The sequence below is a fragment of the Poecilia reticulata genome, chromosome 22 (assembly GCF_904066995.2).
Source record: "Poecilia reticulata chromosome 22, P_reticulata-male-v2, whole genome shotgun sequence".
Taxonomy (NCBI): Eukaryota; Metazoa; Chordata; class Actinopteri; order Cyprinodontiformes; family Poeciliidae; genus Poecilia; species Poecilia reticulata.
The window spans coordinates 10319824-10347585 of record NC_088851.1 but is presented as its reverse complement, the minus strand read 5'-3'; the positions used below and the strand labels follow the sequence as shown (position 1 = coordinate 10347585).

Below are 27762 nucleotides of genomic sequence, written 5' to 3'. Positions count from 1 at the left end.
CAGATCTACAATTTCTTTATACTTTATTTTTTTTCTACTTTATTTCAATTAAATACTGTTAATTTAATTTACTGATGTCTGGGGAAAAGAAAAGACTTCACATTTAAGCCATTTTGAATTTTTAGGTTTAAAAAAAACAAAGTGGTTTTAATATGTTCAGCTTGTTTTGGCCACTCACTGATTTTATCCCAAAAGAAAACAAACAAATGCTAGAGGAGACTTTTTCTCTAGCATTCAATTAAATGTCTGTGAATTAGTCAAAACTCCTGCAAAGCAGATATCAGATCCCTCCTGTTGTCCTTGGGTCAAAATGACCAAGATTTGTATGTGTTTTCCCTATACACAGAAAATGAGGACAACAGGAGGGTTAAGAAAATGTCTGCTGATATGCCCACATCTGTTAAAGATCAAAAGCAGAACAGTGTGTAGAAATTACGACAAACTTTAACTTAAGAGCAGAGAACAAAGAGACGTCATTTGGAAACTATTTATTTGAACATTTGCAACCAGACATTAGTTAAATACAGAAGTTTAATTTCTCTCTCTACATCCCCTTAAACAGCAGGGACCAGTTCCACTTCATTACACTCTGAGAGGAGGGAATGTTACAGGACTTTGTAAGGCGCACACAGTGCTGGAAGTAATTTGGCTTTCTGTCTTCTGATAGCGAGAAACAAAATCTGAGTCTGCCTCTCAAAATGTCCAACACTGCTCCCTCTCCTCGTGACTGTTTCCACCCGCAGCCGGGCGACCAATTTTTGTCAACCCTGCGCAAAAAAAAACAAAACACCGTGGCAAAATGACACCAAGAGGAGGCGAGAAGAGAAAACCAGTAAAGAAGGCCGAGACACATCCCTAATTGAATGTGCTCTCAGACGTGACTGAAAAGCTAAAAGTAAAATGATCAACATGAATATATTAGAAAAATGGCAATTAGTCTTTCATAAACACCTGGACTCACCACCTCCCGAACAAGAACAGGGTTATAAATTAAAACTGTCCAAATAAAATCAATTTAACCAAAAGACTTTGGGCCCATTCAGTTCCACTTCAAGACTGGAAAATCCTCATTGAGAAAACAAATGGCACTTTTCAGTCTTTTGAACTGGAATCTAGAATCTCAACTCCAAGGAAATCGACCCCGACCCTTAAAATCAACTCTAATTTACATATATGGGCGAGGCGCTCTTCAGGCTTCTGCCGCTTTAGCAGTGTCTCCCCACGGGACGGGGGAGGTGGGGACTCGGTGCTCTCTGCGGGCTAGGCCACGGTCTTGAAGGTCTGCAGTATGAGGTTGGTTTGGTGGATGAGCCGGTTTGCGCTGATGAAGACGTTTATTGCCCTGGAAACAGAAAGCCGTAGTTCAGTCATCTGACTGTGGGCCAAACTCATGAGCTTTAAACTCCAGAGGGACGAGCAAATACAAGCTTCAAGATTACAGCTGTGAGGAGAAATATTTCATCTTTCAAATCAAGGCAGTTTTTATCTGTACACTGCCAGATTACATCAATCATTCCCTCCAGTATTTCCACAGACATTCACCCAAAAATCATCACATCCCTGCTTTTTTTTTTTTTTTTGCTCTAATGCAAATTATGAGCTTAATGAAACTTTTCCACAAAAAAATTGAAGAAAATTTTTGGTGCATCTCCCATCTGAAGGTGGCAGTATTTCTTACTTTAACTCCCCTGGTGCCTCAGGCTTACCTGATGTCAAGTCCATGATTTATATCACGAGAAACAAAAATTTTTTTTTACCGCCACTCAAAATGTCTGGCAAATATTTCCAAATTAGCTCCACAAAAATCAGTGATTTTTATTGACGAAAAAAATTCAAAAACAATTGTGATTTTATCAGACCATTCTGGCAGTACTGGCCCTTTAAGAACATTCATTATATTGACTTTTAAAAACATGACAGTAGGGATGTGTGGCATGTCATAAAATTCATATTGTGATGAGTGGCAGTAACAATACACACCACGTTTTTAATTTTAATTAAAAATGAAAAAAAAAACAAAAAAACATCTCTTAGTAATTGTATTGCATTTGTGTTAAAACTGTTTTTTTTAAGTAGTCTTTATGAAAGTTTTGTTTTATGTTCCTGTCCATCGCTGCCAGGTCAAAATGAGATTCTTAATCTCAATGGCGACCATCTGTTTAAATCAAGCTTAAATAAATAAATAAATATATCTCCACATAGAAAAACATTTAACCATTTAGGAAGTATGTAAATATTTGAGCCTTAGTGAATAATTCTGAACACATCTGAGTCTTGTTTATCATTTTTAAATGAACTAACATCATATAACTATTGCTCAAAAAAAAAAAAAAGAAGAAGAAGTTTAAACGCGTCACTAAAAGCCTGAAACTTGAGTTCTTCATGTTTCCTGTCTGACCGTCTTATGTGAATATCCCCATCCTGTAGCAGGATGCTGTTCACTGAGCTGAGGCAGCATGTGGTGTTGTGTGAGACTCACTTTCCATCTTTGAAGTATGTTTTGAGGGTGTCGCTGAAACTTTTTGAGTACTTCACAAACTCCTTTTTCTGGTGCTCCAGAGCCTTGGAGGGCAGAGAAACACCATGAGACAGACGGACGACTCAACGAATGATTTCAGAACCAGAGGTGTTACTCACTCTGCGATTCTGGTACTGATATTTCTTAATGACGTTGTTGACTGTATCCAGAAGCTCTTTTATGGCGCTGGCTATGTCTCTGTGGACAAAAAGGCATCAGATGAAGACGCATGAGATTAAACATTGTCTGAATGTTGGTGTGTTCTACTTGTTTTTCAGCCTCACAACTTTTAGACAGGCAGCTGCTGCTAAAAGCCGGATTAGAAATAATAAAGCAAACGGCGTCCAAATGTAAATTTACACTACAAAACGAACAAAATGCTTATCGGCTTCAGGAAACGTCGGTGCAAAACGATAATCCATGACGATCCACTAATGTTTGATCCACGGCTCAAATATTAACTGAACAGGGTGGGTATTTAGTGACATTTTAACAATTCTGCTGAAGGTTTTAAAGATTAACCAGTTGCTCTGCAACAACACCAAGTGCTGGATGATGAGATAAGAAAACAACTTTAACAACTTACAGAGCCTAAAACCAGTGCCTCCAATGTGAAAGAAACAAAACTGGAGGCTTTCTTGCTTATGTACATTTGGAATATGCTGGCAATAATTGCAACATTTTCTTGAATGGGAGTAAGATGCCGGTTGCGTGCACTCACTTGATAGTTTGTAGAAACCGTACTCTGTCGTTGATCTCGTCGGGGATTTTGCTAAGGATCTGTTTCAGAGCTCTGGCTTTCTCGTTCAGGTCCTGGAACTCCTGTCCAGGCCGGCTGATCATGAACTCTGCAGGAGGAAAGGTTCACACGTCCTTATTATAAGGAAACAATAATAAGCTGCGTTTCATACCAAATGTCTGCAAAACGGCAAAAAAAATGTTGGAGAAAAAAAAAAAAAACAATTTAGTAATTGTGGTGTTTCCATTAAATAACAATAAAAATCACATGCAATAAGCAATTTAAAAACATGGTGTGCCATCATCCTCCAATCACTTCCTGTCTTTTCTGTCAGAAAGGCTGTTGATCACACGACTCTTGATGCGAAAAAAAAAAAAAACCTGCCTTGTTTCCATGAAGCAAAATGTATTTCCATAATTCAAATTTACACGAATTTAAGACCAAGCTCAGTTACAGGTGGATGCAACACAGCATCCGATGGCAGCCACATGGTCTGCAAACCGTAGAAATTCTGGTTTTATTCTGGTTGCATCTTAAAGGTTTTTTTTTTGTTTTGTTTTTCTTTTAAACAAAATCAACAGTGGCCCAATTATTGAACCTCTACGGTCAATACTCCACACCTCAGTGTCTACAAGTTCTACATTTTCTATCCAACGGCATTTTATAACATTGGGGTTATAAAATGCATGCATACACACACGTACACGCACGCACGCACACACACACAGAACGACCTTTGACCGTTCCTCTTTCTATAATCTCTCAGAGAGTTCCTGGATCCTCCTACATTTTCTGGATGTCCACAGAAGAAGCGGATGTTATGTCCAACAAGGAGTTCCTATATTGGTGCTAATTTTGGTTCAAAGCGGGTTTATGATCAAATAAATTCTAGCAAAGTTCTCAAGGTTCCTTTTCTTGTTCAACTAAAGACAGGAAGTGATTTCTCTTCGTATTGTTGGTCTCAGACCAAAGCTGAAAAGTGCAAACAATGGCTTCTAACAGCACAATAAACAAGCCGACCTTAAGTAACCTTGACCTCAACGAGGTTCCAGTTAGGAAGCTGCGACATGCGGTGGTCCGAGGAAGTCTCGGAGGTGCACGCCACATCACAGAAAATATTTGCATCTTATTTTGTTTCAAAAGATAAATGCAGCAGCCTACAATAAAGCGTTTTTTAAAAATTCATACGCTCTTTCACATATGAGAGATTTTAATCTTGCCGAGATTGAGCCACACTGTCACAATTACCATCTTCAAGTGAAAGTGGACGTCAAAGACACTTCTGTCTTTTTAGTGTTTTATTAAATATTCTGTTTATACAATGATGCATATAATAAGACCATACACCCTTGTTAAATAAAAAGCTCCTCATCAAACTGGTGCCTTGAAGAATGAAAAACATAGAATTTAACTCTGGAAATCAAAACAGCTCTTCACTATTACGTGATAACATCAGCTGTAAGCTGGAGCAAACTGTAACAAAACATAAAATAACATTGAGCACAAAGTCTACTCAAAGCGTTATTTGAAGACATAGGCAGCAGTTTTGTACACAAAACACACAACATAACTCTATACGTTAATATAATCTGCATGGTTTAAGTTTTTGTCGTGATTTCATATGTCGAGTATTTTGGCTACAATTTCCCCAGATGTTATTGAGATTTTCATTTTCAAATTGTGCTAATTCCAAATACCTCACTATTCTTTTTCGTCTTTTTTTTTTCTTTTTTTTGTCTGTTAACTAAAATTAGGTTGAGATAGATCAACTGCTCTCGACAGCAGGAAATCCCCCGCCTGGATCACTGGTGCTGAACATCACAAACTATTCTTATCTCATCTTTTCTGACCAAAGAACTCAGTTCCAACTGAAGCCCCAACGGAGTTCAGCAAAGGCCAGATGTTTATGTGGCAGAACAGGAAAGGCTTTCCTACTGACATCACTCCAAAACACACAGTGGCCCAATTAGAGTCTATTGGTTGTTTCTGAAACTTTCTGATCTCAAGAGGCCATTTTATGCTGCAGTTCTCCAACCGCAACAAATATGAGTCTGAAAGTGGTGGATGATATAAAGAAAAGTTCAAATCTATATTTACAAATACTACAATTGCATTTATTTTAAAGGAATTGCTAAAGGGTACTCTTTACAGAGAAAAGATGTATATATTTTTTTAGATTTTTGTTTCTTCCAGCGGTGTGAATAAACGTGACCAGAACCACAAAAAGCTGCGCCATCAACAAACCCCAAAGAGGCCGTTTAGGTCGTAACACAACAAAATCTAATTTTCCTCGTTGCTTACCTTCCACGTCATCCGCAGCCATGCGAAGCAGGGATTCGGTGAAGTTAATTTGCACGTTCTTCTTCTCCAAGATCTTCATTATGATGTCCTGCGTCAGACCAGGGTTCTCTCGCTCCGCCTGGGAGCAAATGGGAAATATGCGAATAAGATGAGGAAGGTGAAACGCAACGCTCTTAGCTGAGAAAAAAACATAACCGCTGTGAGCAGAACGTGCAGATGGGCTCCACTAAATAATTCAAACTGCACTGCAACAGCCAGTAAGCACAGAAAGCAGGTGATTTAAAAAAACACTGAAGGTTGTAGTGAAAGAGCTGCAAGGTGCTCTTATCTGCATTTGGTTTGTTTAAAGAGAAAAACATATTCTGAGGATAACATAGATTATAAAATAAAGGCATTTACTTGTGTGAGTGATTTTTTTAAGCACATTATGTGTTTAAATTATTGAAATATTTGTAATTCAATTAAATTAAATGTATTCTAAAGCATAAAAAAAGGAAGCTGTAATAAAAAAAAAAGACAATGAAGTGCTCAGATTTTTTTTTTTTGCAGAAGTACAAAGTCCCGCTGGACGTTTGCCGGATCATTCACGTCCGTGTCGTCCTACGGAAATCACTAAAACTGGAGGAGCTCCATGTGGACAAGCGGCTGTGGGATTTTCAGGAAGAATTGATTCCCCACGTGGACAAAGTGTTGGAAAATCTGGGGTTCCTATAATAGAAGTTGAAGGATGGGGTCAGAAGGAAAGACCAGGCAATGAGGATCCTGTTTCGCAGCTTAAAGCTGACGGTGAATGCATGCCCTCAGAGGGAGCTTGTTTTGTACTTTTACAGACTTTTTTTCCCCCAATATATAGCCAGTACACGCGAGTCAGTTTTGCAATGTAATTATGTGGTGCATGTGCACTGGTAGTTAAACTATTCACGTACGTGTAACACGCCTTTTTCTGTTTTCATAAACGACTCAGGGATTTTTAAGTTATTTGTTTTATCAACTGGACTTAGTTTGCATGTAAAGGTATTTTGTCAATGCTAGATGCACAAGTAACAGAAATTAATTCCTAGAAACCTGAAAAATGTATCGTCGATACCAAACCTTTTAATGCTGCCATTTACTTTTGAACACTTTGGATTTGACTGTTTGTCTCTTACTTGCATGTGATGTCTGAGTTTGTCAGGAAGTAACTATCACCACAGCTTGTGTATGAATATGAGCCAGCACAAGATAATCTGTGGTAACTGCACTGCTACTGTGTACTTGGATTTTTTTGGGGATTGGGGGTTTTGGGCATGAGGAGGGTTGTATATGGCATGTCTCGCTTCATGTACTTTTAACAAATATGCAAAAAAAAACACTTCTCTTTATAAGTTACGTACTGCTGCTTTAATATTTGCTACAACTGCAAAGTTTAGAGAAGTTTTTTCCATCCATTTTGGCATCAGCTTACTCTGGCAGATGAAAAATTGTAAAATGTCAATTGACCTTAAGTTTCAATGGCATTTGTCGCTCTTAATTTTGTGGATTTTCTAACTACATATAGAAAGTAACATATCCTGTTAACCTGGGTCATTGGTTCTGTATAGCAGAGCAAATTATCTGCATTCTAGATTATTTGCAGATCCTTAACTCAACTTCCTGAAGTTTCCAGGAAGTTCTGAAAATTTCCTGGAATGTTTTTAACAGGTTATATGAAAGGAGGAAATCTAAAGATACACCATGAAGATGTATATTTGTATCCTCATCTGATGTTTGTTCAGTCTTCATACTGTACTCCTAGTAGGGCATATCAGTTGAATATATTCATGTCAAATTAAAGCTGCAGCAGGAATCCATCTAATTGTTCCATTAGGCCACTGTCTAAAGCTCTGTTCAGAAATTAACTGTTTGATTTCCTGCTGCATGCACAGAAACATTTTCAGCTCCTCAGCCTTTGCTTGGATATTTTACATTACAGTTTACTAACCTCAGGGTTTCCCTCAGCGTACTATAAGCCTGGCGGGCCACCAGACTTTACTTGTGTCTCCACCAGGCTAAGCGTTGCCTATTTAAGTTTTTTGTTAAATGTTTGCATTTTTTTAAGACTTCATAGTTGGTGATCAGGTATTAATCTTCCAATTTTTCAATAACACGTAATTATCAAGTGACTTTTTCAAATTTCCTGTCAACTTTAAACATTTTTTAACTCAAAAATACTACGGGTCGCTGGATGAATGACTGATTGCCTAGCGCCTCAACCACCGGGCTTAGCAAGTTTCCTGGGGGAAACTTTGAATCTTATTCAGGAAAATGATGTTTTGATAAAAGAGAAAACTTAATACTCTTCATTTAAAGTGCTAACAGCAAAGACTGCTCTCAGGTTACGTAGATAAATTCTGTCTAATGTTGGACGGTAAATGATGCCGGTCCACACGTCTCAATCTGTGTACCTGCATCAAACAACGACCAAAAGCAGAGGTTTCCAGAGTGTGAGAAAACAAAATGTTTTAAAAGAATAACTCATGGGCTTCTGTTACTGAAATGGACTAAAGACATTTTAGACCACAACACTGGAAACAGCTGATTGAAAAAGCTTTTTTAATCGGGACAAATATTTGAGAAGGAAAAATAGACTTCTCTGTCGGCCCGATTATTGAACCTCTACGGTCAATACTCCACCCTTTTGCCACTGAGACAACTATATTTACAACTCCTACATTTTCTATCCAACTGCATTTTATAACATTGGTGTGTGCACGCACACACACACACACGCACACACACACACACACACACACACACACACACACACACACACACACACACACACACACACACACACACACACACACACACACACACACACACACACACACACACACACACACACACACACACAGAATGACCTTTGACCGTTCCTCTTTCTATAATCTCTCAGAGAGTTCCTGGATCCTCCTACATTTTCTGGATGTTCACAGAAGAAGCGGATGTTATGTCCAACAAGGAGTTCCTATATTGGTGCTAATTTTGGTTCAAAGCGGGTTTATGATCAAATGCATTCTAGCAAAGCTCTCAAGGTTCCTTTTCTTGTTCAACTAAAGACAGGAAGTGATTTCTCTTCGTATTGTTGGTCTCAGACCAAAGCTGAAAAGTGCAAACAATGGCTTCTAACAGCACAATAAACAAGCCGACCTTAAGTAACCTTGACCTCAACGAGGTTCCAGTTAGGAAGCTGCGACATGCGGTGGTCCGAGGAAGTCTCGGAGGTGCACGCCACATCACAGAAAATATTTGCATCTTATTTTGTTTCAAAAGATAAATGCAGCAGCCTACAATAAAGCGTTTTTTAAAAATTCATACGCTCTTTCACATATGAGAGATTTTAATCTTGCCGAGATTGAGCCACACTGTCACAATTACCATCTTCAAGTGAAAGTGGACGTCAAAGAAACTTCTGTCTTTTTAGTGTTTTATTAAATATTCTGTTTAAACAATGATGCATATAATAAGACCATACACCCTTGTTAAATAAAAAGCTCCTCATCAAACTGGTGCGTTGAAGAATGAAAAACTGAGAATTTAACTCTGGAAATCAAAACAGCTCTTCACTATTACGTGATAACATCAGCTGTAAGCTGGAGCAAACTGCAAACTGTAACAAAACATAAAATAACATTGAGCACAAAGTCTACTCAAAGCGTTATTTGAAGACATAGGCAGCAGTTTTGTACACAAAACACACAACATAACTCTATACGTTAATATAATCTGCATGGTTTAAGTTTTTGTAGTGATTTCATATGTCGAGTATTTTGGCTACAATTTCCCCAGATATTATTGAGTGAGGATGTCTCTGTGTTCATTTTCAAATTGTGCTAATTCCAAATACCTCACTATTCTTTTTCGTCTTTTTTTTTTTTTTTTTGTCTGTTAACTAGTTAGGTTGAGATAGATCAACTGCTCTCAAATTTAACATGTTTTTAAATTATCATTAACATTTTGTGCTTATAAGTCAATTGCATTTAAATGGTTATCATGACCTCTAGTGGTTTGTAAAAGTATTACATGCAAATGAAGCTAAAGCTGAATGAGGAGCTGAGGTTGAAACTGATGTTTCGTCACTCGAGTGATAGTTACGAATGATTTTCCTTCTTAACTAGCAAACTATTAGTAGTAATGTAGTATTCCATAAATGGTTTTATCCTGTCCTTTAGTCTGAGAAAAACTGGTGGTTTTCCCCATAAATCGCTATGCAAATTATTACGCATAAAACTTAAAGTCAAAGACGTGACAATGATGAACACAACATCACTTGTATTCATTGCGATGAATACAACAAGTGTTGAATAGAAATTCCCTCTAATGTTTGCTTAAATATTCCTTGTAGAGACCAACACCTGCTTTGCCATTAATGAGTTACTGGTATATTTGTGATATAGATATTTGACCACTGTTCTTAGCAAACTGAATGTTTAATTTGTCAATTTTTCTATGTCAGACTTTAATCTTAGGTTCTAAATTCTGAGTTCAGTTTAGTTCAGGGCTCAACAAAAGCTTAATCCATCCCAAAACTAGTTTTGATGTTTGTTTTGGATCATGGTTGTTGGATCACCCAGTGGTGATTCAACCAGACATCCTCAGACGAAGGTAAATTGAGCAAACTGGTAGGTAAGGAGCCACCAAGTACAATTTCTCACATGTCCTGAATGCTGCAGAATCACCAAAGTTATTGTCCCCAGAGAAGAAAGTTTTGGTTCCTCTGATCTCAAACTTACGCCTTTATGCTCAACTAAACTTTGCATCCCTCCTTGGATAAGCAAAATACCTCAGGGAGAAAAGTTTTAAGTGTTTGGAGAAGTCGAGTTGAGGCCTTCAGACATGCAAACACTGTACTAACCACCAAGCATGGTGGAAGAAAAGTGCTTTAGGACCTTTTTGTTGCCAAGGGTACTTGTGCTTTGAATAACGAAGGAAGAACACAGAGTTCAGCAGACGATTGAGTTTTTGACTCAAACAGCTGTTCTAACAGGAAAACTGATTCACAGATAAAAACTGGATTTGGAATTGTTAAAAGTTTTCTATTGGTCTTTTGGGAAAAGTCAAACTTCAACAATGCTGAAAATGCGTGCTTTACGCTCTAAATCAGGGTGTGTACATGGAAACCAGTAGGGCTGCAGCGATACACTAATCTCACAATACAACATGATACACAATATTCTGCAAACGATACAATGTAATTTGATACATTTTTAAGAATTTCTGAAAGATTTTAGAGGGACAGAGTGATTTTGGTGACATTTTGTGACTGTTCCATAGACTTGGATTAAATGAATTGAAACACTGCTGTAATACATGTTTTTGTTATAGATTTGCTTTGTTTAAATGTTAATTGTGTGGCTTTATGTATTTGGTTATGCAGAGAAGGAACCTTTTATAGTCCTATTCACTTATATTAGATGCTGTAATTTATCTATTTAATTTCATTAGTTGATTGTAAATGGTAGATTCATTACATGTCATTTTTAATGTACATGTGCAACTGGGTAAAAAAATGTGAAGTGTAATAACTCATTTAATTCATGTGGATTTGACATAAAAGAAAGTAGGATGATAATCGCGGATGAAAAATTGATACTTTCTGAGGAAAAAACTATGAATTCATGTCGTGGAATCGATAAAATTACAAAGCCCTAGAAACCAGGTCTAATGTGATATGCTAATTTTCCAAGTCGTTGAATTTCGAGGTTTCTTTACCATAATCATTCAAAATTACAAAAAATGTGAATAGTTCCACTTTCTAACTCAAATAGCAAGAGATATTACACACTTATGCAATTTTCTGGTTTTGTTTTTAGATGCAAGTATATATGCAATCATTTCACATCAAACCGGAAACCAGGCAGCTTCGGCTGTCATTCCATGTTGCTGCTGTGGCTGTGGTCTGATCCTGCCATTTCATGTTTACGCTCATTTTATCAATGCGTCTGCTTACCTTTTTGAAGGCTGCTCTGAGCGTCTGAGCTGCTGACATGTTAATCCTTTCCAGCTAGAATAAGAAAACAAGAGGAAGGCACATCAGAACCAAACCAGAACTGGGAATGAGGACATAGAAGGTACTTAGCTCAACCCTTCATGCTTTCTTTTTACTTTAGTTCGTATCCTCCTGTGGGTATCAAGCATGTGTGAAGCTGCAGTCCTCACAGACATACAACCTTTTATGTTCATGAGTTTATTGGCTTCCAAAAACACTTGCTAAGCATTTTTACTGCAGGCAACTTGCCAGTGCAGAAGAAACCACACATGCCCTGGTTTAGTTTTCGACAGCCTTTCATTACTGAAGCATTTAAAAATCTTTCAGGTTGTTTCTTTAGTAAACAGACACAAAACGCATATCACATATATCAATCCGGAATACATTTTCAGGTCAAATTTTCTGTCTGCATCTCATTTGCTGTAAATTTAAGATTCCCAAGTGCTCCTGAATGCATCATTCATGGCCCATCTGAAAAACTCAAGAGCGTGACGGCTGTTTTGACAGCAGGTGAGAGAGGGAGCGAAAACAAACATTCTGACAATGACAAGATTTCATTTCAAGAGAGTTCATTTTATTTATTTTGTGCACTGAAAATATATTTTAAAGTGTAAATCTTTCAATTTCATCCCATGGAACGTAGTCAGGGATAAATCTATTGCAAACAAGCTAGACGATAAAATCACTTGATTGTTTTGCCAGTAAGCTATTTTCAAAAATAGTCGATAGATCAACAACAACAACAACAACAAAAATGAGCAGCAAAACTGAACTCAATCATTTTAGAAACTGGATAAGAGCCACTAAACAGATGCAGGCTTTGTGTTATTTTTAGGTCACGTCACCCAGCCCTTCTGCAGATTAAACGATGCATTCAGAGAGGATCTGCTGTTGATTGTGTGTAGTAATTAAGTTATTCGAGTCACTCAATAGATTACGTCCACCCACATGTGTCAAGTTCTTAAGAGGTTGAAAATGCTGAAAATGTTTGGCTATATTTAATTTTTTTATTATTATTATTAAGTTGTTGGAACAAATCCAGATAACCTGGTCAAATGAATAACAGTGATTTATTTAATTTCCAGCTTAGATGGAAGAAAATATTTGACTAACTATATTCACAATGCAAGCATTTTTCTCTCAATAATGATTATGAGCCGCCCTCTCTTTGCCTCTCTAGAGGAGAAAACCCTTCTGTCAACGGCTGCTTTACCTCGTTGAAAACCGGATACATCACGGCGTACAGTGTCATGGATACCATGGAGTTTGTCTCCGCTTCATTCTTCATCTCCTCCATTGTCATCCTCCAGGGAGGAGTAGCTCTTGTCAAAACAGTAAAGAGAAAACTGCAGCTCAGACACACTCACACATACACGCACGCACTCACACTCACACACCCTGAAAACCACACAAGATCCAGAGGGATGAGAGCCTGGGAAGACAAAAAAACAACAAAAAAAAACAAATGAGAAGTGATGAAATTCAAATGTGTTAACCATTGTTGTTAAGAGAGAAGGGGTTGACCTAATCCTGACATGCAGAAAAGATACTTATGATGATTGCTGTGATGTAGACGAAAAGGATCAAATTTAATTCATCTGATAACTTATAACTCAGCATTGAAATATATTTATTCAATCACAGGTGGCTGCCGACAGCCAAACTGCAGCGACTTCCAGTCAGATGCTCAACCCGCTCGGTTTAATTCGCTCTCACCACGCTATTTCTGGAGCAAAATGCTTAATGGATGATAAATGGATAAATGCTTCAAATCTACCATTTAAACTTAAGCACAATACTTTCAAAGAGAGTCAAATAACACAAGAGCACCAATGGCAAATATCTGTGGTTGTAAAGAGCCACAACCTTTGGGCAAGGTGATTTGTATATGAAATACTGAACGGTTAAACGTTGTTGCTACAGCATTTCCCATTCAAATAAGTGTCAAACATGTAAAAAAGAAATATATATATATATATATATATATATATATATATATATATATATATATATATATATATATATATATTACACAGTTATAGAAGACAAAGATTGAAGAATCTCAATCATGCAATGAGTCAACTTAGGAAATAACTATAAAAAGCCAAAAGTGCTATAGCGCTAAACTAAGTTAGTAACCACGGAAACAAAAACAGAAAAATCAGCTTGATTAAATCAAAAATGACAAAAAAAATTATACATTAACAGTAGAAAAAAAAAAGTAGTTTGTTACATGAACAAAATACAAACACTATTAAAACATCTACAACTTATCAACACACTTCAAGTAAATAAGCTAAATAGTCAAAATAAATGTAGGAGTTTGTAGCTAGTTTTTTAAAACAAACCCCTCTAAGATGCTCTCAGGAAGGTTTTTGTATAATAATAATAATAATAATAATAATAATAATAATAATAATAATAATTTAAAAAAAAGACATCACTGTGAGTTTTGGATACAGAGAATATGAGGAAAACAATAATGATGAAATATAGAGTAGTGCAACGTCAGGTATCTGAACCCCAGTAAGACATGGGCCGGTTTCTGATATGAAGATATGCTGAGGTTTCAAAGTTACCATTACAAAGACGAGTCTTTTTCATGAAATAAAAATAAAAATACATCCAACAAAATAAAAGAAAAAGAAAAAAAAACTGTAATGCACCGTCCATCAGCTACATACAGCTACAGCTACAATAGTAAGGCATTGGGGTTGTTGTGGTACAAAAACTACACAGTCGTGGTATAGAAACTAACAGAGCACGCTCTCTGTAAATTCAGGTACCTCTGTTATATATTTATAAACGGTAAACTACAAGCACCATGTCTGTAAGCCAACAGATAGTCCAACTCGTAAAACTCTTGTGGCGTGAATTATTTACCATCTCACAAAAAAAACAACTAATTATTTGTGCTTTTATTGTCAGACTGATTCTGAACTAAGTAAAAATTCTTAACTTGAACATAGTGCATGCAATATATTTTTGTGTATGTAATTCAAATGGCTAAAATTAGGCATATTTGAACAAAACGTACAACCAGATGGAGCCAAATCACTCCCAAAGCAATCATTTGATATGCATTAGATGTGCATCAACAGGTGATGGATACATGTATGCAACACCTTCGACTTGGAGGTTTAAGGTGAATTGCAACACTTGCTTACAACTGGAGAATATCAGCTTGTTAAAACTATAATATTCTCTACAATCCACTGGAAATTTACAAATATATAGATTTTTTTTTGTTTGATTTTCACTCGATCTTACAGGTTACTTTCTTTATACACTATTCTTACTCAGCTTGGACATTTTTCATTTTCACCAATCCCATGCCAGTCGACGTCTTTTCCAAGATCACATGACGTATTTTTGTTTAAAATTTGCGTGCACACTTTGTCACCACGGGGTGTATATACTGTGAGAATATCTCACTGATGCGAATTAATTAAAGGAAGCTTCAGTCATCACAGTCACAAATTAATCCACATCGATTATTGTATAATATTACAGACATAACCACCCTTGTGGCACAGACGCATCAATTCTACTCCCTCTCTTGTCAGTAAATACGGAGACTGGCACATCGTACCCTCTCCAATCTTATGCCGAGCCAGTAATGAGGAAGAGAGAACTTTTTTCCCGGCGGACGGGAGTGGCACACATCTAGGTTAACTCGCTGATGACCTCATTCTCAAACGTCCAAACAAAGAAAAATTACCATAAACACCATATGATAAAAACAGGAATTGGTTTTGACGGGCTGATTTCAACATATGCAAAACAGCAAACTGACAATACTGGAAGCTAATGCTCAAGATGGTAAATAATACTAGTTTGGGAGCGTTTGTGCCCAACTCGCGACGTATATGGTGAAAACATTGAAAATATACAGTAGATAAAGGATTCCGTTTATTTTTTTAACGCTAACTAAAGCGATGTCTTCACCACTGAGGGCTACACAGAAAGCTAACTAGACACAGAAGCAGATATTGGGTAAGGCTACTTGGCTAACAGGAAAGCTAACAAAGTGGGAGATGAAATGAAAACCGGGGTTTGACATTTTATTTTAGTTGACAAGCTGTTGTGAGGAATTCAAATCACGACGATGAGCCGTGTATCAAAACAAATTAAACGCTATTAACTCGTAATATTGACTTGAGGCCTGTAGCCGAGCAGATCGATGATAGCACCGAAACGTAGCTTGCGAGCTAGCTTAGGTAATTTGTATGTTTGTATGTGAAGTCGGGCTAAAATACCTCAACGAACTGCTGAGGGATTAATGCGTATGTTCGTGGACTCGTTTCAAACTGGTACTAGTATCTACCTTTTGGCTGACTTCTTAAATAGGTTGGCTCTCCCGTCGACTGCCTTTTAGCTCCTGTGTTTTCTTTACAACTTAAGGCGGAAGTTTTTTAGGACTGGCCCAAGCGACATCTTCCGGACCATTGCTACGTATGAGCATGCGTCATCCAATCAGCTGGCTAAATTGACCGTGACGTAACTTAAATGGTTACAATTTTTGGCGTTGCCGTTTTCAGGCGTATTCATGTCTGTGCTTTCAGGTACTATAAAGATAAGACAGCCTGTTGCTTTGTACTTTGATTTTCCCCGCAGGGAATGTCGGCTTTTTTATAAGTCGACACCAAAAGCGCCTACGGCGGTTCAAAGAACAGGTAAAGTTTTATCAATCAAAGAAAATATGCTTACCAGACTTCAAAATATTACGAAATACCTGAACCGGTGGTGTCCAAATTTAGGCCCGAAAGCTGTTTTTGGGCATAGGTATAATTTTATGAGGTCCTCAAAAATGGTTCAAATTTAGCCTGCTAGCAAATGGAGTTGATGTAATAGGGTAGCCTTTTTGTAATACAAAAAAAAAATCAAGCTGAATGTATACCACATTTTTAGGATTTTATTTTGGATAACACTGTTAGATTATGCAATATTTTTCTTGCATTACTGCGTATTAATCTAAAAACTCCTTAAAGCTCTGTAGTTTAATTGTTCATTCCTGGATCCTATTGCTGCTGTCACCTTTCCATATGTTGAAATCTCCATGGCTTTCCCTGCAAATCCCTTCATTCAGATTTTTATACAATCTTCTCATTGTATAAACTGTCTGCCAAATGGCAGACAGTCTCTGTGAAAATGTTCTACATGTGGGTCCTTAACAACCACAGAACATGACAAGCAATTCAGCAAGGTTGTTAGCAAGAGTGAGGGAAGAAGGGAGCGGGAGATCGACAGGCGGATTGGGGCAGCGTCTGCCGTGAAGCGGGCGCTGTACCGGTCCGTCGTGGTGAAGAGAGAGCTGAGCCAAAAAGCGAAGCTCTCGATTTACCGGTCGATCTACGTTCCCACCCTCATCTATGGTCATGAGCTTTGGGTCATGACCGAAAGAACGAGATCACGGGTACAAGCGGCCGAAATGGGTTTCCTCCGCAGGGTGGCTGGGCTCTCCCTTAGAGATAGGGTGAGAAGCTCGGTCATCCGGGAGGGACTCAGAGTAGAGCCGCTGCTCCTCCACGTCGAGAGGAGCCAGTTGAGGTGGCTCGGGCATCTGGTAAGGATGCCTCCTGGACGCCTCCCTGGTGAGGTGTTCCGGGCACGTCCCACCGGGAGGAGGCCTCGGGGAAGACCCAGGACACGCTGGAGGGATTACGTCTCTCGGCTGGCCTGGGAACGCCTTGGGATTCCCCCGGAGGAGCTGGAAGAAGTGGCTGGGGAGAGGGAAGTCTGGGCCTCCCTTCTGAAGCTGCTGCCCCCGCGACCCGACCCCGGATAAGCGGAAGAAAATGGATGGATGGATGGATGGATGTTAGCAAGAGTCAATATTGTCTGAGACACATTCAAATTCTTAAAACTAGACTTAAAGCTATTGTTAAATCAATCAAATCAGGATCAACTAGAGTATGCAGATCCACGCCAAAATCAGGATCATAGAACACATTAGGAATAAAGAGTAAAAGAAGAAGAAGAAAAAACACGGTTGGCTTTAACCAGGAGCTTTAGCTGTGTTGTCTTGTTTGTGAAAGCCTGGGTACATTTCCTTTGATAAGATGTTAATTTGCACGTAGACTTCAGACAAACAGATATGAACACAAACACACCCTGACGTAACCTGACCTAGACTGTCATAGAGTAAAATTCTCAGCATTGCAGAGATTTTTCATTTATATGGCAATGGTTGTGGTTCCGTGTGTCAATCTGAGTAATACATTAAAACTGAACCATAAATTAATCTTTTACTGTCTATTTTGTCACCTATCATTTGCTATAAATGTCCTTGCCCATGCAAAAACAGACAATAGTCACCAAGGTCAAAATTCAGCTACACAGCAAAAATTGCTGTGAAGGCCAACTTGGGCAACGGTCTCGGGCTGTTGTCAAAAGCTTCTTGTTTGTCTCCATCTATTTTGTATTGAAGCTAAAAAAGCAGAAAATGTTCTCTGTGTTACATTTTCTGTGTTACAACTTGAAATTTGGATCAAGTACCGACCGTATTATGAACCAGCTTCAGTGCAGCTATGATTTCTTGCAGTGGTTATATTGTTCACAGAGGTACAATCTCCCCTTTGACTTGCTAACAAACAATAGAAATCTGTTTGGAGTGCTAATTTTTTTTTTCTCAGTTTTTTTTTTTTAGGACTTGTGACACCCTTGAAGACAGTGACAGTGACACCCAGGGCAAAGACCAATGCAGACCTCACCTAAAAGCACAGCCGAGTTTGGAAAATTATAGGTCTTCACAAATTTTAATAATGGCTGATATGGCTTCCTGACCAGGGTGGCACAGCTTAGAGGAATGTCACAAAGCCAAAAAAAAAAAGCTATCTATTGTTTCCCCCTGATTGTGTTTTCTATTACTCAATTGTATAGTCAGTCAATTGAAATGGGAGTCCAACTGTAGTGTGAACATTGTAAATAGGCATACTGTTGCCACTATTACGATTCATCGAATCTCTTTACAACAAAAATGGCTAAGGATCATCAGCTTTTTCTTTCTTAATTCCAGTATCTATTTATTAACCAATCAAGTCTATTCAGCTACACAGCAGTTCAAAGCGATTTACATCAGAAGAACATAAAAAACACAATAATTAACATTTACATGTTGTCTTTATATTTATATTTTTATTGTCTTTCATTCCCCCCCACCCCCCACCACCCATTTGATATCTGTTTTATTGTCTACGGGTGTTTGTTCTGGATCCTTCTCTTCCTCCTCCAACCTAGATTCACGTGGGGTGACAGTCAACAGTGGGTCATGCGTTATACTTCCAGCGATCTGATTGGCTGAGGGTCAAAGACATGTTCGTGGAAAATTTGGACCGCAAAAGTCATAAAATGAAGGCGCTAAAAGCTTTTGTGTGAACTCTTCCTATCTATTCTGCCAGAGGATGTAAGTGTTGTCACAGAGGTATGTAAGATAAAAAGATATTTAAAAAAAAAAGAAGTATGCAAAAATGCACAAAATCATTGAGAATATAATTATTATAAATACAATAGCAACCAACAATTTTTACCCCCCCCCCCCCCCCTTTTTTTTTTTTTTTTACTAATACAATTGCAAAGAGCGATAGCCTTATCCCATGTTTACTGCAGTCAGCGAAGTTACACAGGAATTTTCCACTCTTAAGATTATTTTTGCACTGTGGAGTGGAGTGGGAGGGGGTGGTGTTTTCCTCCTCTTCTAATCGCCTTTCAAACGACTTTGTTTAGTTTCGCATAATTATGATGAATAAATCAGAATGATTTGTGTCTCTACATTGTAATTATTGCATGACAGTATTATTGTCTTTGATAACCGGTTGGTTTTTTTCCTGAGACCGGCCGACTGACGGAGCGCATGCGCCGGCTTCAAAACTCAAACGGCAGACGATCTATGCCTAACATGCATTATAAGGCACGGGGATTGTGTTAATGAGTGTTAAATACATCTGGACATGATTGACACATATCCTGCGTAGTTTTCTACCTGTGCTGTGAAGTAGCTGCACATGGATTGCACGTGATATGGTGCTTTCTGTCGCTCATTGGCTGGAGGCGGTCTCTACTTGGCAGTGATTGGTCAGGAAGAGGCGTTCATTTTGTAAGATCTTTTAATACTTGTTTTTTAATGTTTCAATAGAAATTGTCAAAGAAAACTCTGAAACAGTGGAATGGTAAGTGTTAGTTCCACATCCCGCTTATCTTTTGCATGTAGCTTAGTAGAACCGGGGTTAAAATTGGCACAATGATATAATTTTTAATAAGTGTAAACATAAATGCAATTATTTTTCATTTGCAAGAGATTTGGTCGTGTCAAGAAGCATGCATTTGAAGTTAAGTTTATGATACAACTAACAAATAATTAAAAGATGAAAAATGTTTTTTAAGTGCATAACTTTATTTTTATGTCAAACATTTCTAAACTGAAATAAAGACATTTTTGGCATCATCGGTGTCGTGCATTTTGTGAATAATCTGGGTCAAAGTAGGAAAAGCAGTTACAGCACCCACAGCAGCTTTAAACTGATAATGACTGTCAAGATGCAACGTTGAGTCGGTTATTGTCAATGTGGAGCGATTTTTTAAAACATTTATGATTCAGTGTGTATACATGCAAGCACTTCCAACTGCATGCAATTCTCCTGAATTAATACGTTTACATTTGAAGGCACAAGAAAAGCAACAAAATGCAATAAACAATTTTAACGTTGTTATTTAAAGCTTCAACAAATGCTTTATTGGGTTATAAAGTGATCAAATACAGCAATGAATTACTAAACTGTGATTCTGCAAGCAGCCTTCATTAGATCCACGCCAGTGGAAGATTTTCTTCTCTATCAAAACCCTCTAGAATGGAATATTTCTGACTTGTGTGCGGTCCCTCCTCGAGGATGCTGAGCTTCAAAGAAGCGCTCCCATTGGCTGACGGTGCCACGCGCTGGCCCTTTGTCTGCAGCCACGCGCCTTATATAAAGGGATGGGGGTGTGCTGGTTGCAAAGAATCGGATGAGTGCGTCGTACTAAGAAGAGGAGTCTACTAGCAAGGGCAACCAACGGAAGCCACCCGGTACTACTTCGCACAAGCACTAGGAGAATATCCGACAACGACACTAGCGCTGAAAGCTTTTTTCTTATCGCTTGAAGAACAAAAATAGGTTAGTTAGACAGTGTGTTTCAAGCTTAGCGGAAGCCTGGAGCTAACAGGAAGTGTTTCATTGCAAATTGTAATAACTATTTCGTTGCTTTTCAGAGTCTGTCGCCATGTCCGCGAGCATTCACGTTAACAGCCCCAATGTGAAGTACACAGAGACTCACATCGAGGCGCATTACTCCTATCAAACCACCTCTGTGCGTCAGGAGGGGAACAGAGTAACGGTCAGTATTGCAATAGCCATGAATACCGCCTCTGCCATCACAGTAAATGTGCGGCTGCGCACAGACTGCCATCTGTCCCAGTTTCCGTAGCTGATGTCGGTCTCTGTGGCATACAGGTGACCCCCCGCAGCACCGAGATGACATTCCGCACCGAGCGACGCGTTCCCCGGCTGGGCGTGATGCTGGTGGGCTGGGGAGGCAACAACGGAGCCACAGTCACCGCCGCTGTCCTGGCCAACAAGCTGGGTCTCACCTGGAGGACCAAGAACGGAGAAAAGGTGAGCGGAGGGACCCAGGTTGAAGTGCAGAAAATGTAGAAAAATTCAGTTTAGACTTTAAAGTTGTTATATTTGAGAATAATAGTAATATTATTATAAGAATATAATCATTGTAGGATCCAGTTAATTACACAAAATTATGTGCGTCTGTCAGTGAATGTTGGTGATGCATATATAAAACTCGGGTTACTTTCTTAGAGAACCTCAGTTTGCTGACAACCCATTTTTACTTCTTATTTGTCTAAATATTTAATATTCAAAACTAAATGATGAAATTGAGTCTAGATTCCTTAAAAGCACAGAAATAATCCCTTTAATGCCTTTAGTTGTGGACGTAAGCTGCGAATCAGATGTTGACTTTAACATAATTAGTAATTCATAGTCTATCGCCATTTTTATTTATTTGCATGTGTTTCTTTGTGGCACCCCCTGTTGTGCCACCCTGAGCAGAAAGTCATATCTCCTAATATAAATAGTCCCACTGATCTCAGTTCATTTGCCAAACTGTGGGGAAATCTTTTTCTGTGAAAACCATTGCTAAGCTAATTAATATATATATTGTCTAATGCTATAATTAGTCTGTTATTCCACCACTACTTTTGGTACCACCACTGATCGTCAACTTCCTGTTCCTGCTTAGTGAAGGGTTCATTCACAACTATCAGAGTTCCTAGATATCTCCCATAAAAGGGCTGAGATATGCAACACTACCCCCGGTGGCCAAGTCTTGTGTTTTCCTTATAAAACCATGTCTTCCTTTATGTGATGTAACATAGTTTAATCTGACCTGTAACAGAATGAACTCACTTTCTTTTTTTGCCCTTTCTCTCATCTGTATTCCTTTTAGAAAGCAAACTACTATGGCTCCCTGCTACAGGCGTCCACTGTTTGTCTGGGGTCAGGGCTGGAGGGAGAAGTCAACGTGCCGTTCCGTGACCTGCTGCCCATGGTGCATCCTAATGACATTGTCTTTGACGGTATGGAGAACCCCAGATATTCACTTCATGGGTTAACCTAGCGGTTCTCAACGTGGGCGCTACCGCCCCCCTGGGGGCGTTCAGAGGACGGCAGGGGGCGCTGGCGGAAATTTTTACAAAAGGGGGGCGCTGGGATTCCTTTGGGGGGCGTTTAGTCAAAGGTAAACTTTACACCTTATATGCAAATAATACCAGTCTGCCTTTTCCCCATCGATACGCTTCCCGGCCGCCCTGCACCTTAGGGGGTTAAGAAAACAAACCCATTGCGCAAAACTCTGAAACAGGAGAAGCGGGACATAAAACGGAGCGATGAACTAGATGTGAATAATGGCATAAAAACAGAGAATCTGACGCTGAACAGTAAAAAATCAACACATGATGTGAAACACATGACGATTAGGCGGTGCAGCAGGTGATGAGTGAAGATTACTGGTAGTCAATAAACAATAAAGTAAATCTAGCAACAGGAAAGAAACTAAAGTGGACATAGCAATAAACCAAGAGAAGATAACAATAGTCAAAGGAAACTAAATGGAAATGAATGAAAAACAAAATGCAAGACTAAACTATGAAACTAAATTAAATACAGAGGAATAAACTGGTATGGCAAGACCTTTCGAGCAATAATTAATACAGAGACTGTATGGCAAGAATAAACAGACACTATTTCCAGATAAAAGGTAAAATAATATTGTTGAAATGTCATGGGTTTGTTGAGACCACATGTAATACTGAGAATAAATATATCTTGCAGACCATAACGGTAAAGAACTGATCACTTATTTATGTTTTTAATTAGATTTGATGTATTCATTTCTTCAATATTATTTTTCATGTCAGTGTTAATGTCATGAGGCTGATGACTCCATGACACTTTGAATTTGACTCATTAGGATTTGATTAAGAACCAGATTTGTTCTTTGTAATTTCTGTCCAGTAAAACTATCAATCTATAAATCAATAGACAGATCTATATAAAGATATAATCCATGTTTCTGTCTCATATTTGTATGGCATTAAAAGGACCTGGAACTTTTGTTTTTCCACTGAAAGCTCTGGTTTGCACAATAAATGCCATGTGGGTGAAATTTTATGGTAGATACTCTGATGTCCCATTCTCCTGAAGGCAGCACAGAGCTGCACCACCAGAAACTGGCAAGCACTGAAGAGAAGAAGAGCTATGATTAATGTAGTTACAGTTCTATCCATGTTTTAATGTTGCAGAGCTCAGTCATTTTGCAAATAGTTCAAAGTTTAAACTGGCATGTTGTTCATCTTTTATCTGGTCATTTTGTGGAATATTTAACAACTAGAAAATGGCACAAAACAACAATATTTTTTCCACTCTGATTGGCTGCTGTTAGGCCTACCAATTTTAACTTGAATGTTTATTGCATTTTTCGTAGACGCCTGTGAAAATAATTTCTATTCCCATGGCATTTTTCAAGTCATAAGCAAACAATCACACTGCTTAGGGCCTCCAGGCCAGCAGGGGGCCCCAAGATCTCTGTATTTGTAAGACAGAAGATTTGTGTTTATGAGTCCTTTATTTTCACTCAACTTTGTAAACAAAGAGCTTAACTTAAAATATTTATTGAAGTTTCATTGTGGGGAATACTATTTTTAGTACAAATTTTGCATAGTACCTGACAATCTAGATGAGTATCTTTGTGTTTTAATGGGAAACAATAAATTTAAAGTCTACCAACTGCTGCCAAGTGCTGGCTCTGATATGAACTAATGTTCATATCGGAACATAGAGCATAGTGACATTTCTCTAGTTAATCTGTGTTGTAAAAGTAAAATTCCTTTAATTTGTGATGGATCCATGTCTTCAGGTTGGGACATCTCCTCACAGGATCTGGGCGGAGCAATGGAGCGAGCGCAGGTGCTGGACTGGTCCCTGCAGGAGCAGCTGCGACCGTACATGAGCAGCCTCAAACCAAGGCCTTCCATCTATATACCCGAATTTATTGCAGCGAACCAGGAGAGTCGGGCTGACAACGTCCTCACTGGCACCATGGCAGAGCAGGTAACGGATGCTGCCACTCCCCTTTTCTTTTTGATCAATTTTAGCTATTATTGTGCCATTTTATTAAAAAAAAACAACATGTAAATGATTTTCCAGATGGAGCAGATCAGAGCTGACATTAGAGACTTCCATCGGTCCAGCGGTGTGGACAAAGTCATAGTTCTGTGGACGGCCAACACTGAGCGCTTCTGCGATATTGTCCCGGGGGTCAGTGACTCAGCCAAGAACCTGCTGGCTGGAATCCAGGTGAGAAAGAGCTCTATGCGAGGTTGCATTGAGCAGGTTTGGTTTGAAGTCTTCAGTTCTCTCACCTGCACGCTTTTCCTCCTCCTCAGGCTGGAGCAGCAGAGATTTCTCCCTCCACTCTGTTTGCCGTGGCCAGCATTCTGGAGGACTGCGCCTACATCAACGGCTCTCCACAGAACACCTTCGTCCCCGGGGCCGTAGAGCTGGCCATGCAGAGAGGCGTGTTCATCGGCGGCGATGACTTTAAGTCCGGCCAGACCAAAATCAAGTCAGTTCTGGTGGACTTCCTGGTCAGCGCAGGCATCAAGGTAAGATTATACACTTTTTTTTTTTTTTTTTTAGAAGGAAAGTAATCCATGATTCAGCAGCTTTGCTTCGCCTTGACAGCCGACGTCCATCGTCAGCTACAATCACCTCGGCAACAATGACGGGAAGAACCTGTCCGCCCCTCAGCAGTTCCGCTCCAAGGAGATCTCCAAGAGCAACGTGGTGGACGACATGGTTCAGTCCAATCCTGTGCTGTATCAGCCTGGGGAGAAACCTGACCACTGTGTGAGTGAAATATAGTGAGTGAAATATAAAAAGCACAAACGCACACTGGAACATTTGTGTGAATGCTCATGGTGGACCTCTGCCGCGTCTCCCTCCTACATCAGGTGGTGATTAAATATGTCCCATATGTGGGAGACAGCAAGCGTGCCATGGATGAGTACACATCCGAAATAATGATGGGCGGGCTCAACACCATCGCGCTCCACAACACCTGTGAGGTTAGTATCAATGCATTTCAGCAACAAAACCGCCATGAGATTAGAGTGGAAGCAATGTTACTGTGGAGAGGCTCAGGAGCAACTGATCTCGATGATAATCCATCTTTTTAAGCCTTAAATCTAATACAAAGAGACACATGCAGGTCACACACTGTCTTAGCTCATTCTGCTACCAGCTGGAAACAGAAGCACAGCATCCAAGTTAAATTTGTTCATTACAAAACTCTTTAGTTAGGGGACTTTATAGGTACTTGTACTAGATTTTATTTTGGGTCAACAAAGTAAATGGGGAGAAGATAAATATGCACTTTTTTATAGTATTTTTTAAATATTGTAGTACTCTAGGGTAAATTAAAGACATTAGTCTTGATTTGGGATATTTTAACTTTGTCTCCTAAAAAGAAAAAAAAGTGGCTAAAAAGAAAAAAGGCGAGAATTTCTGCAGAATGCCTTGCTCACACCGTCGGACATCTAAATAGCTTCACATGAGACATAGCTCCTTTATATTTAACAGCTTGATTTATTACAAAATACTACTCTAATTTGAACTTAGTTATTCATAATAATCAAGATAAACTAAGAAAACAAACGCTTTGTTTTGACGCAGTTTGACTCAGCTTCACTTTTCAATTTTCCTCTTTGAATCTTAACAGGACTCGCTCCTGGCCAGCCCGATCATCCTGGACCTGGTTATCCTGACTGAGCTTTGCCAGCGAGTGACAGTCAGGCCTCAGGGAGAGGAGGACTTCCAGTCCTTCCACAGCGTCCTCGCTCTGCTCTCCTTCCTCTGCAAGGCCCCTCTGGTCCCATCAGGGACTCCAGTCGTCAATGCCTTCTTCCGCCAGAGAGCCTGCATAGAAAACATCATGAGGTATGAATTGCTTTCAAATGAGAATGTGTTTTTTTTCTCTCGCTAATAAACTTAACGGTCCATCCAACACAAGAATAATAAGTTCTGACTGATCTCTTTTTGTTCTTGTCCAGAGCGTGCCTCAGCCTTCCTCCCCAGAACCACATGCTGCTGGAGCACAAGCTGCAGAGGAACTTCTTGATGGCGCAGTCAACCTACATCAACAACGACGTGGCCACACTAAAAAAAGCCGCCCTCGCCAATGGGAACCATGCCTCTGTACCGCTGAAAAACGGCATCATCACTCACCAGAGTGACACGGCTTGCGCTATGTAACGGAAGATATTCCACTGAAGCCCAAAACGGACTGCTGCGAAGTTTAATAAATTGTTTGAGATGAACAAACACCCCAATTGATCAAATTTTGATCCAAATATAAAAAGGAATTAGCTAAATGTGCTTGAGGGTAGAGACCACAGTTGTTTAGAAATGTGTGGAAACCACACACATTGACTGACCAGATCTTTTGTGTACTACATCTTTTTAACATTTCACTGTTTACAATGTTTAAATTAAAGTAGGTTTTCAAGTTTAGAATGTTAAAGCACAAATGTAGTGTATATATCTGAAAAATAGATGCTTAATACTGTATTGTTTCTACATGAATAGACAGCTTATGGTGTCTATTTGTGTAGACACCATAAGCTACATGAAAACCAGTGAACGTTGCATTCACTGGTTTAGGGTTGACATCTTGTTTCTGATGTATTGCAGAATTCTTAAAGGTTTTGTGTGAAATTGAGTATTTTACAATAAAATTAGAATTTTTAGGTTGAACATTAAGTTTTTGTTCAAGTGTCTCACGTTTGGTTAAATGTTTTAACAGACAGGCTGTACTGTACAGGCTGTAATGAGTAATGTAAGAAATTTTTGCTCTGGATTTTGTTTAAGAGTTTCAGTAAAGTTGCTAAACATGCAGGCTACAATTTTTTTAGACTTTAATATAACATTTTATCATTAGCAATTATACACTATGTTTTATTGGTCCAACAACTAAAATCTTAACTAATTAAAAAAATAATGAATGTGTTTTTATTGTGACAAATTGTTGCATATTTGCACTTTTGCTGATAAGGACAGATAAAACCAAAAGGTATGTAATTAAAAATCTATAATTTCACAGCCACTTGACCTCAGATGTTCAAAGTTAAAGGACATTTTTATTCTATCTGTATCATGAAAAGACAACCAGTTACCTGCCACTTAAATCCTTCTGTCACATGATTAAGGAAACAGTCAAATATCCCATTTAACCACCGAAATCTTTTCGAATTGAACAAGAATTGAAAGCACACATACCCAGAGTGTTGCTTTAATTCTTTCATATTTAAGAAATCTTTGAATCTCCCATGGCAACCATTCAGGGGGTACCTAAACACTGCCTATTCCACAAAGAAGGGCTGAAGAGCAGGAGCTTCTTAAAGAGACAGAGGCCAATTTCAAATAGTCAAACTATGATGTAAAATTTCTTTTAAATCATATTTGATATGTAGGCTATAGTATTTTGTAACAACTGTTTCCCCTTTAAAAAAGATTAGAGATTTATAAAAGCTTAATGAAGAGCTGAATATGGAGTACTATTTTTAAACAGCTTTTCTAAGATTATTAATACAACCAA

The 27762-nt window shown here is 38.7% G+C and overlaps 2 protein-coding genes across 3 annotated transcripts; one reads left to right on the top strand and one right to left on the bottom strand.

The window, feature by feature from the left end:
• Positions 1-473: 473 nt before the first annotated feature.
• On the bottom strand, positions 474-16047 carry LOC103458456 (programmed cell death protein 10). The gene is made up of 8 exons (XM_008399283.3): positions 15890-16047; positions 12776-12994; positions 11524-11577; positions 5559-5676; positions 3240-3366; positions 2638-2716; positions 2480-2562; positions 474-1342 (listed from the first exon to the last, which is right to left on the bottom strand). Exons 2-8 carry the CDS (start codon positions 12863-12865, stop codon positions 1261-1263), a joined length of 633 nt encoding a protein of 210 aa, XP_008397505.1. The 5' UTR covers positions 12866-12994; positions 15890-16047; the 3' UTR covers positions 474-1260.
• Positions 16048-20487: 4440 nt separating this feature from the next.
• Positions 20488-26921, top strand: LOC103458455 (inositol-3-phosphate synthase 1-A). 2 transcript variants are annotated; one of them, XM_008399282.3, is made up of 11 exons: positions 20488-20623; positions 20807-20931; positions 21048-21209; positions 22057-22186; positions 24025-24218; positions 24315-24464; positions 24554-24772; positions 24852-25016; positions 25121-25234; positions 25888-26105; positions 26219-26921. In XM_008399282.3, exons 2-11 carry the CDS (start codon positions 20818-20820, stop codon positions 26418-26420), a joined length of 1668 nt encoding a protein of 555 aa, XP_008397504.2. In that variant the 5' UTR covers positions 20488-20623; positions 20807-20817; the 3' UTR covers positions 26421-26921. The 2 variants fall into 2 exon arrangements, with proteins under 2 accessions (XP_008397504.2, XP_008397503.2); XM_008399281.3 differs by having other exon boundaries at positions 20504-20711.
• The last annotated feature ends 841 nt before the right edge of the window (positions 26922-27762 follow it).

Excerpts from the sequence above, each read along its gene's own strand:
- LOC103458456 (XM_008399283.3), bottom strand. The coding sequence starts at position 12,865 with ATGACAATGGAGGAGATGAAGAATGAAGCGGAGACAAACTCCATGGTA. Across the intron at positions 5,677-11,523 it reads TCAGAGCAGCCTTCAAAAAG|GCGGAGCGAGAGAACCCTGG; the intron begins GTAAGCAGACGC and ends ATTTGCTCCCAG. Across the intron at positions 1,343-2,479 it reads ACATACTTCAAAGATGGAAA|GGCAATAAACGTCTTCATCA; the intron begins GTGAGTCTCACA and ends TTCTGTTTCCAG.
- LOC103458455 (XM_008399282.3), top strand. The coding sequence starts at position 20,818 with ATGTCCGCGAGCATTCACGTTAACAGCCCCAATGTGAAGTACACAGAG. Across the intron at positions 22,187-24,024 it reads TAATGACATTGTCTTTGACG|GTTGGGACATCTCCTCACAG; the intron begins GTATGGAGAACC and ends CCATGTCTTCAG. Across the intron at positions 24,773-24,851 it reads TGGTCAGCGCAGGCATCAAG|CCGACGTCCATCGTCAGCTA; the intron begins GTAAGATTATAC and ends TCGCCTTGACAG.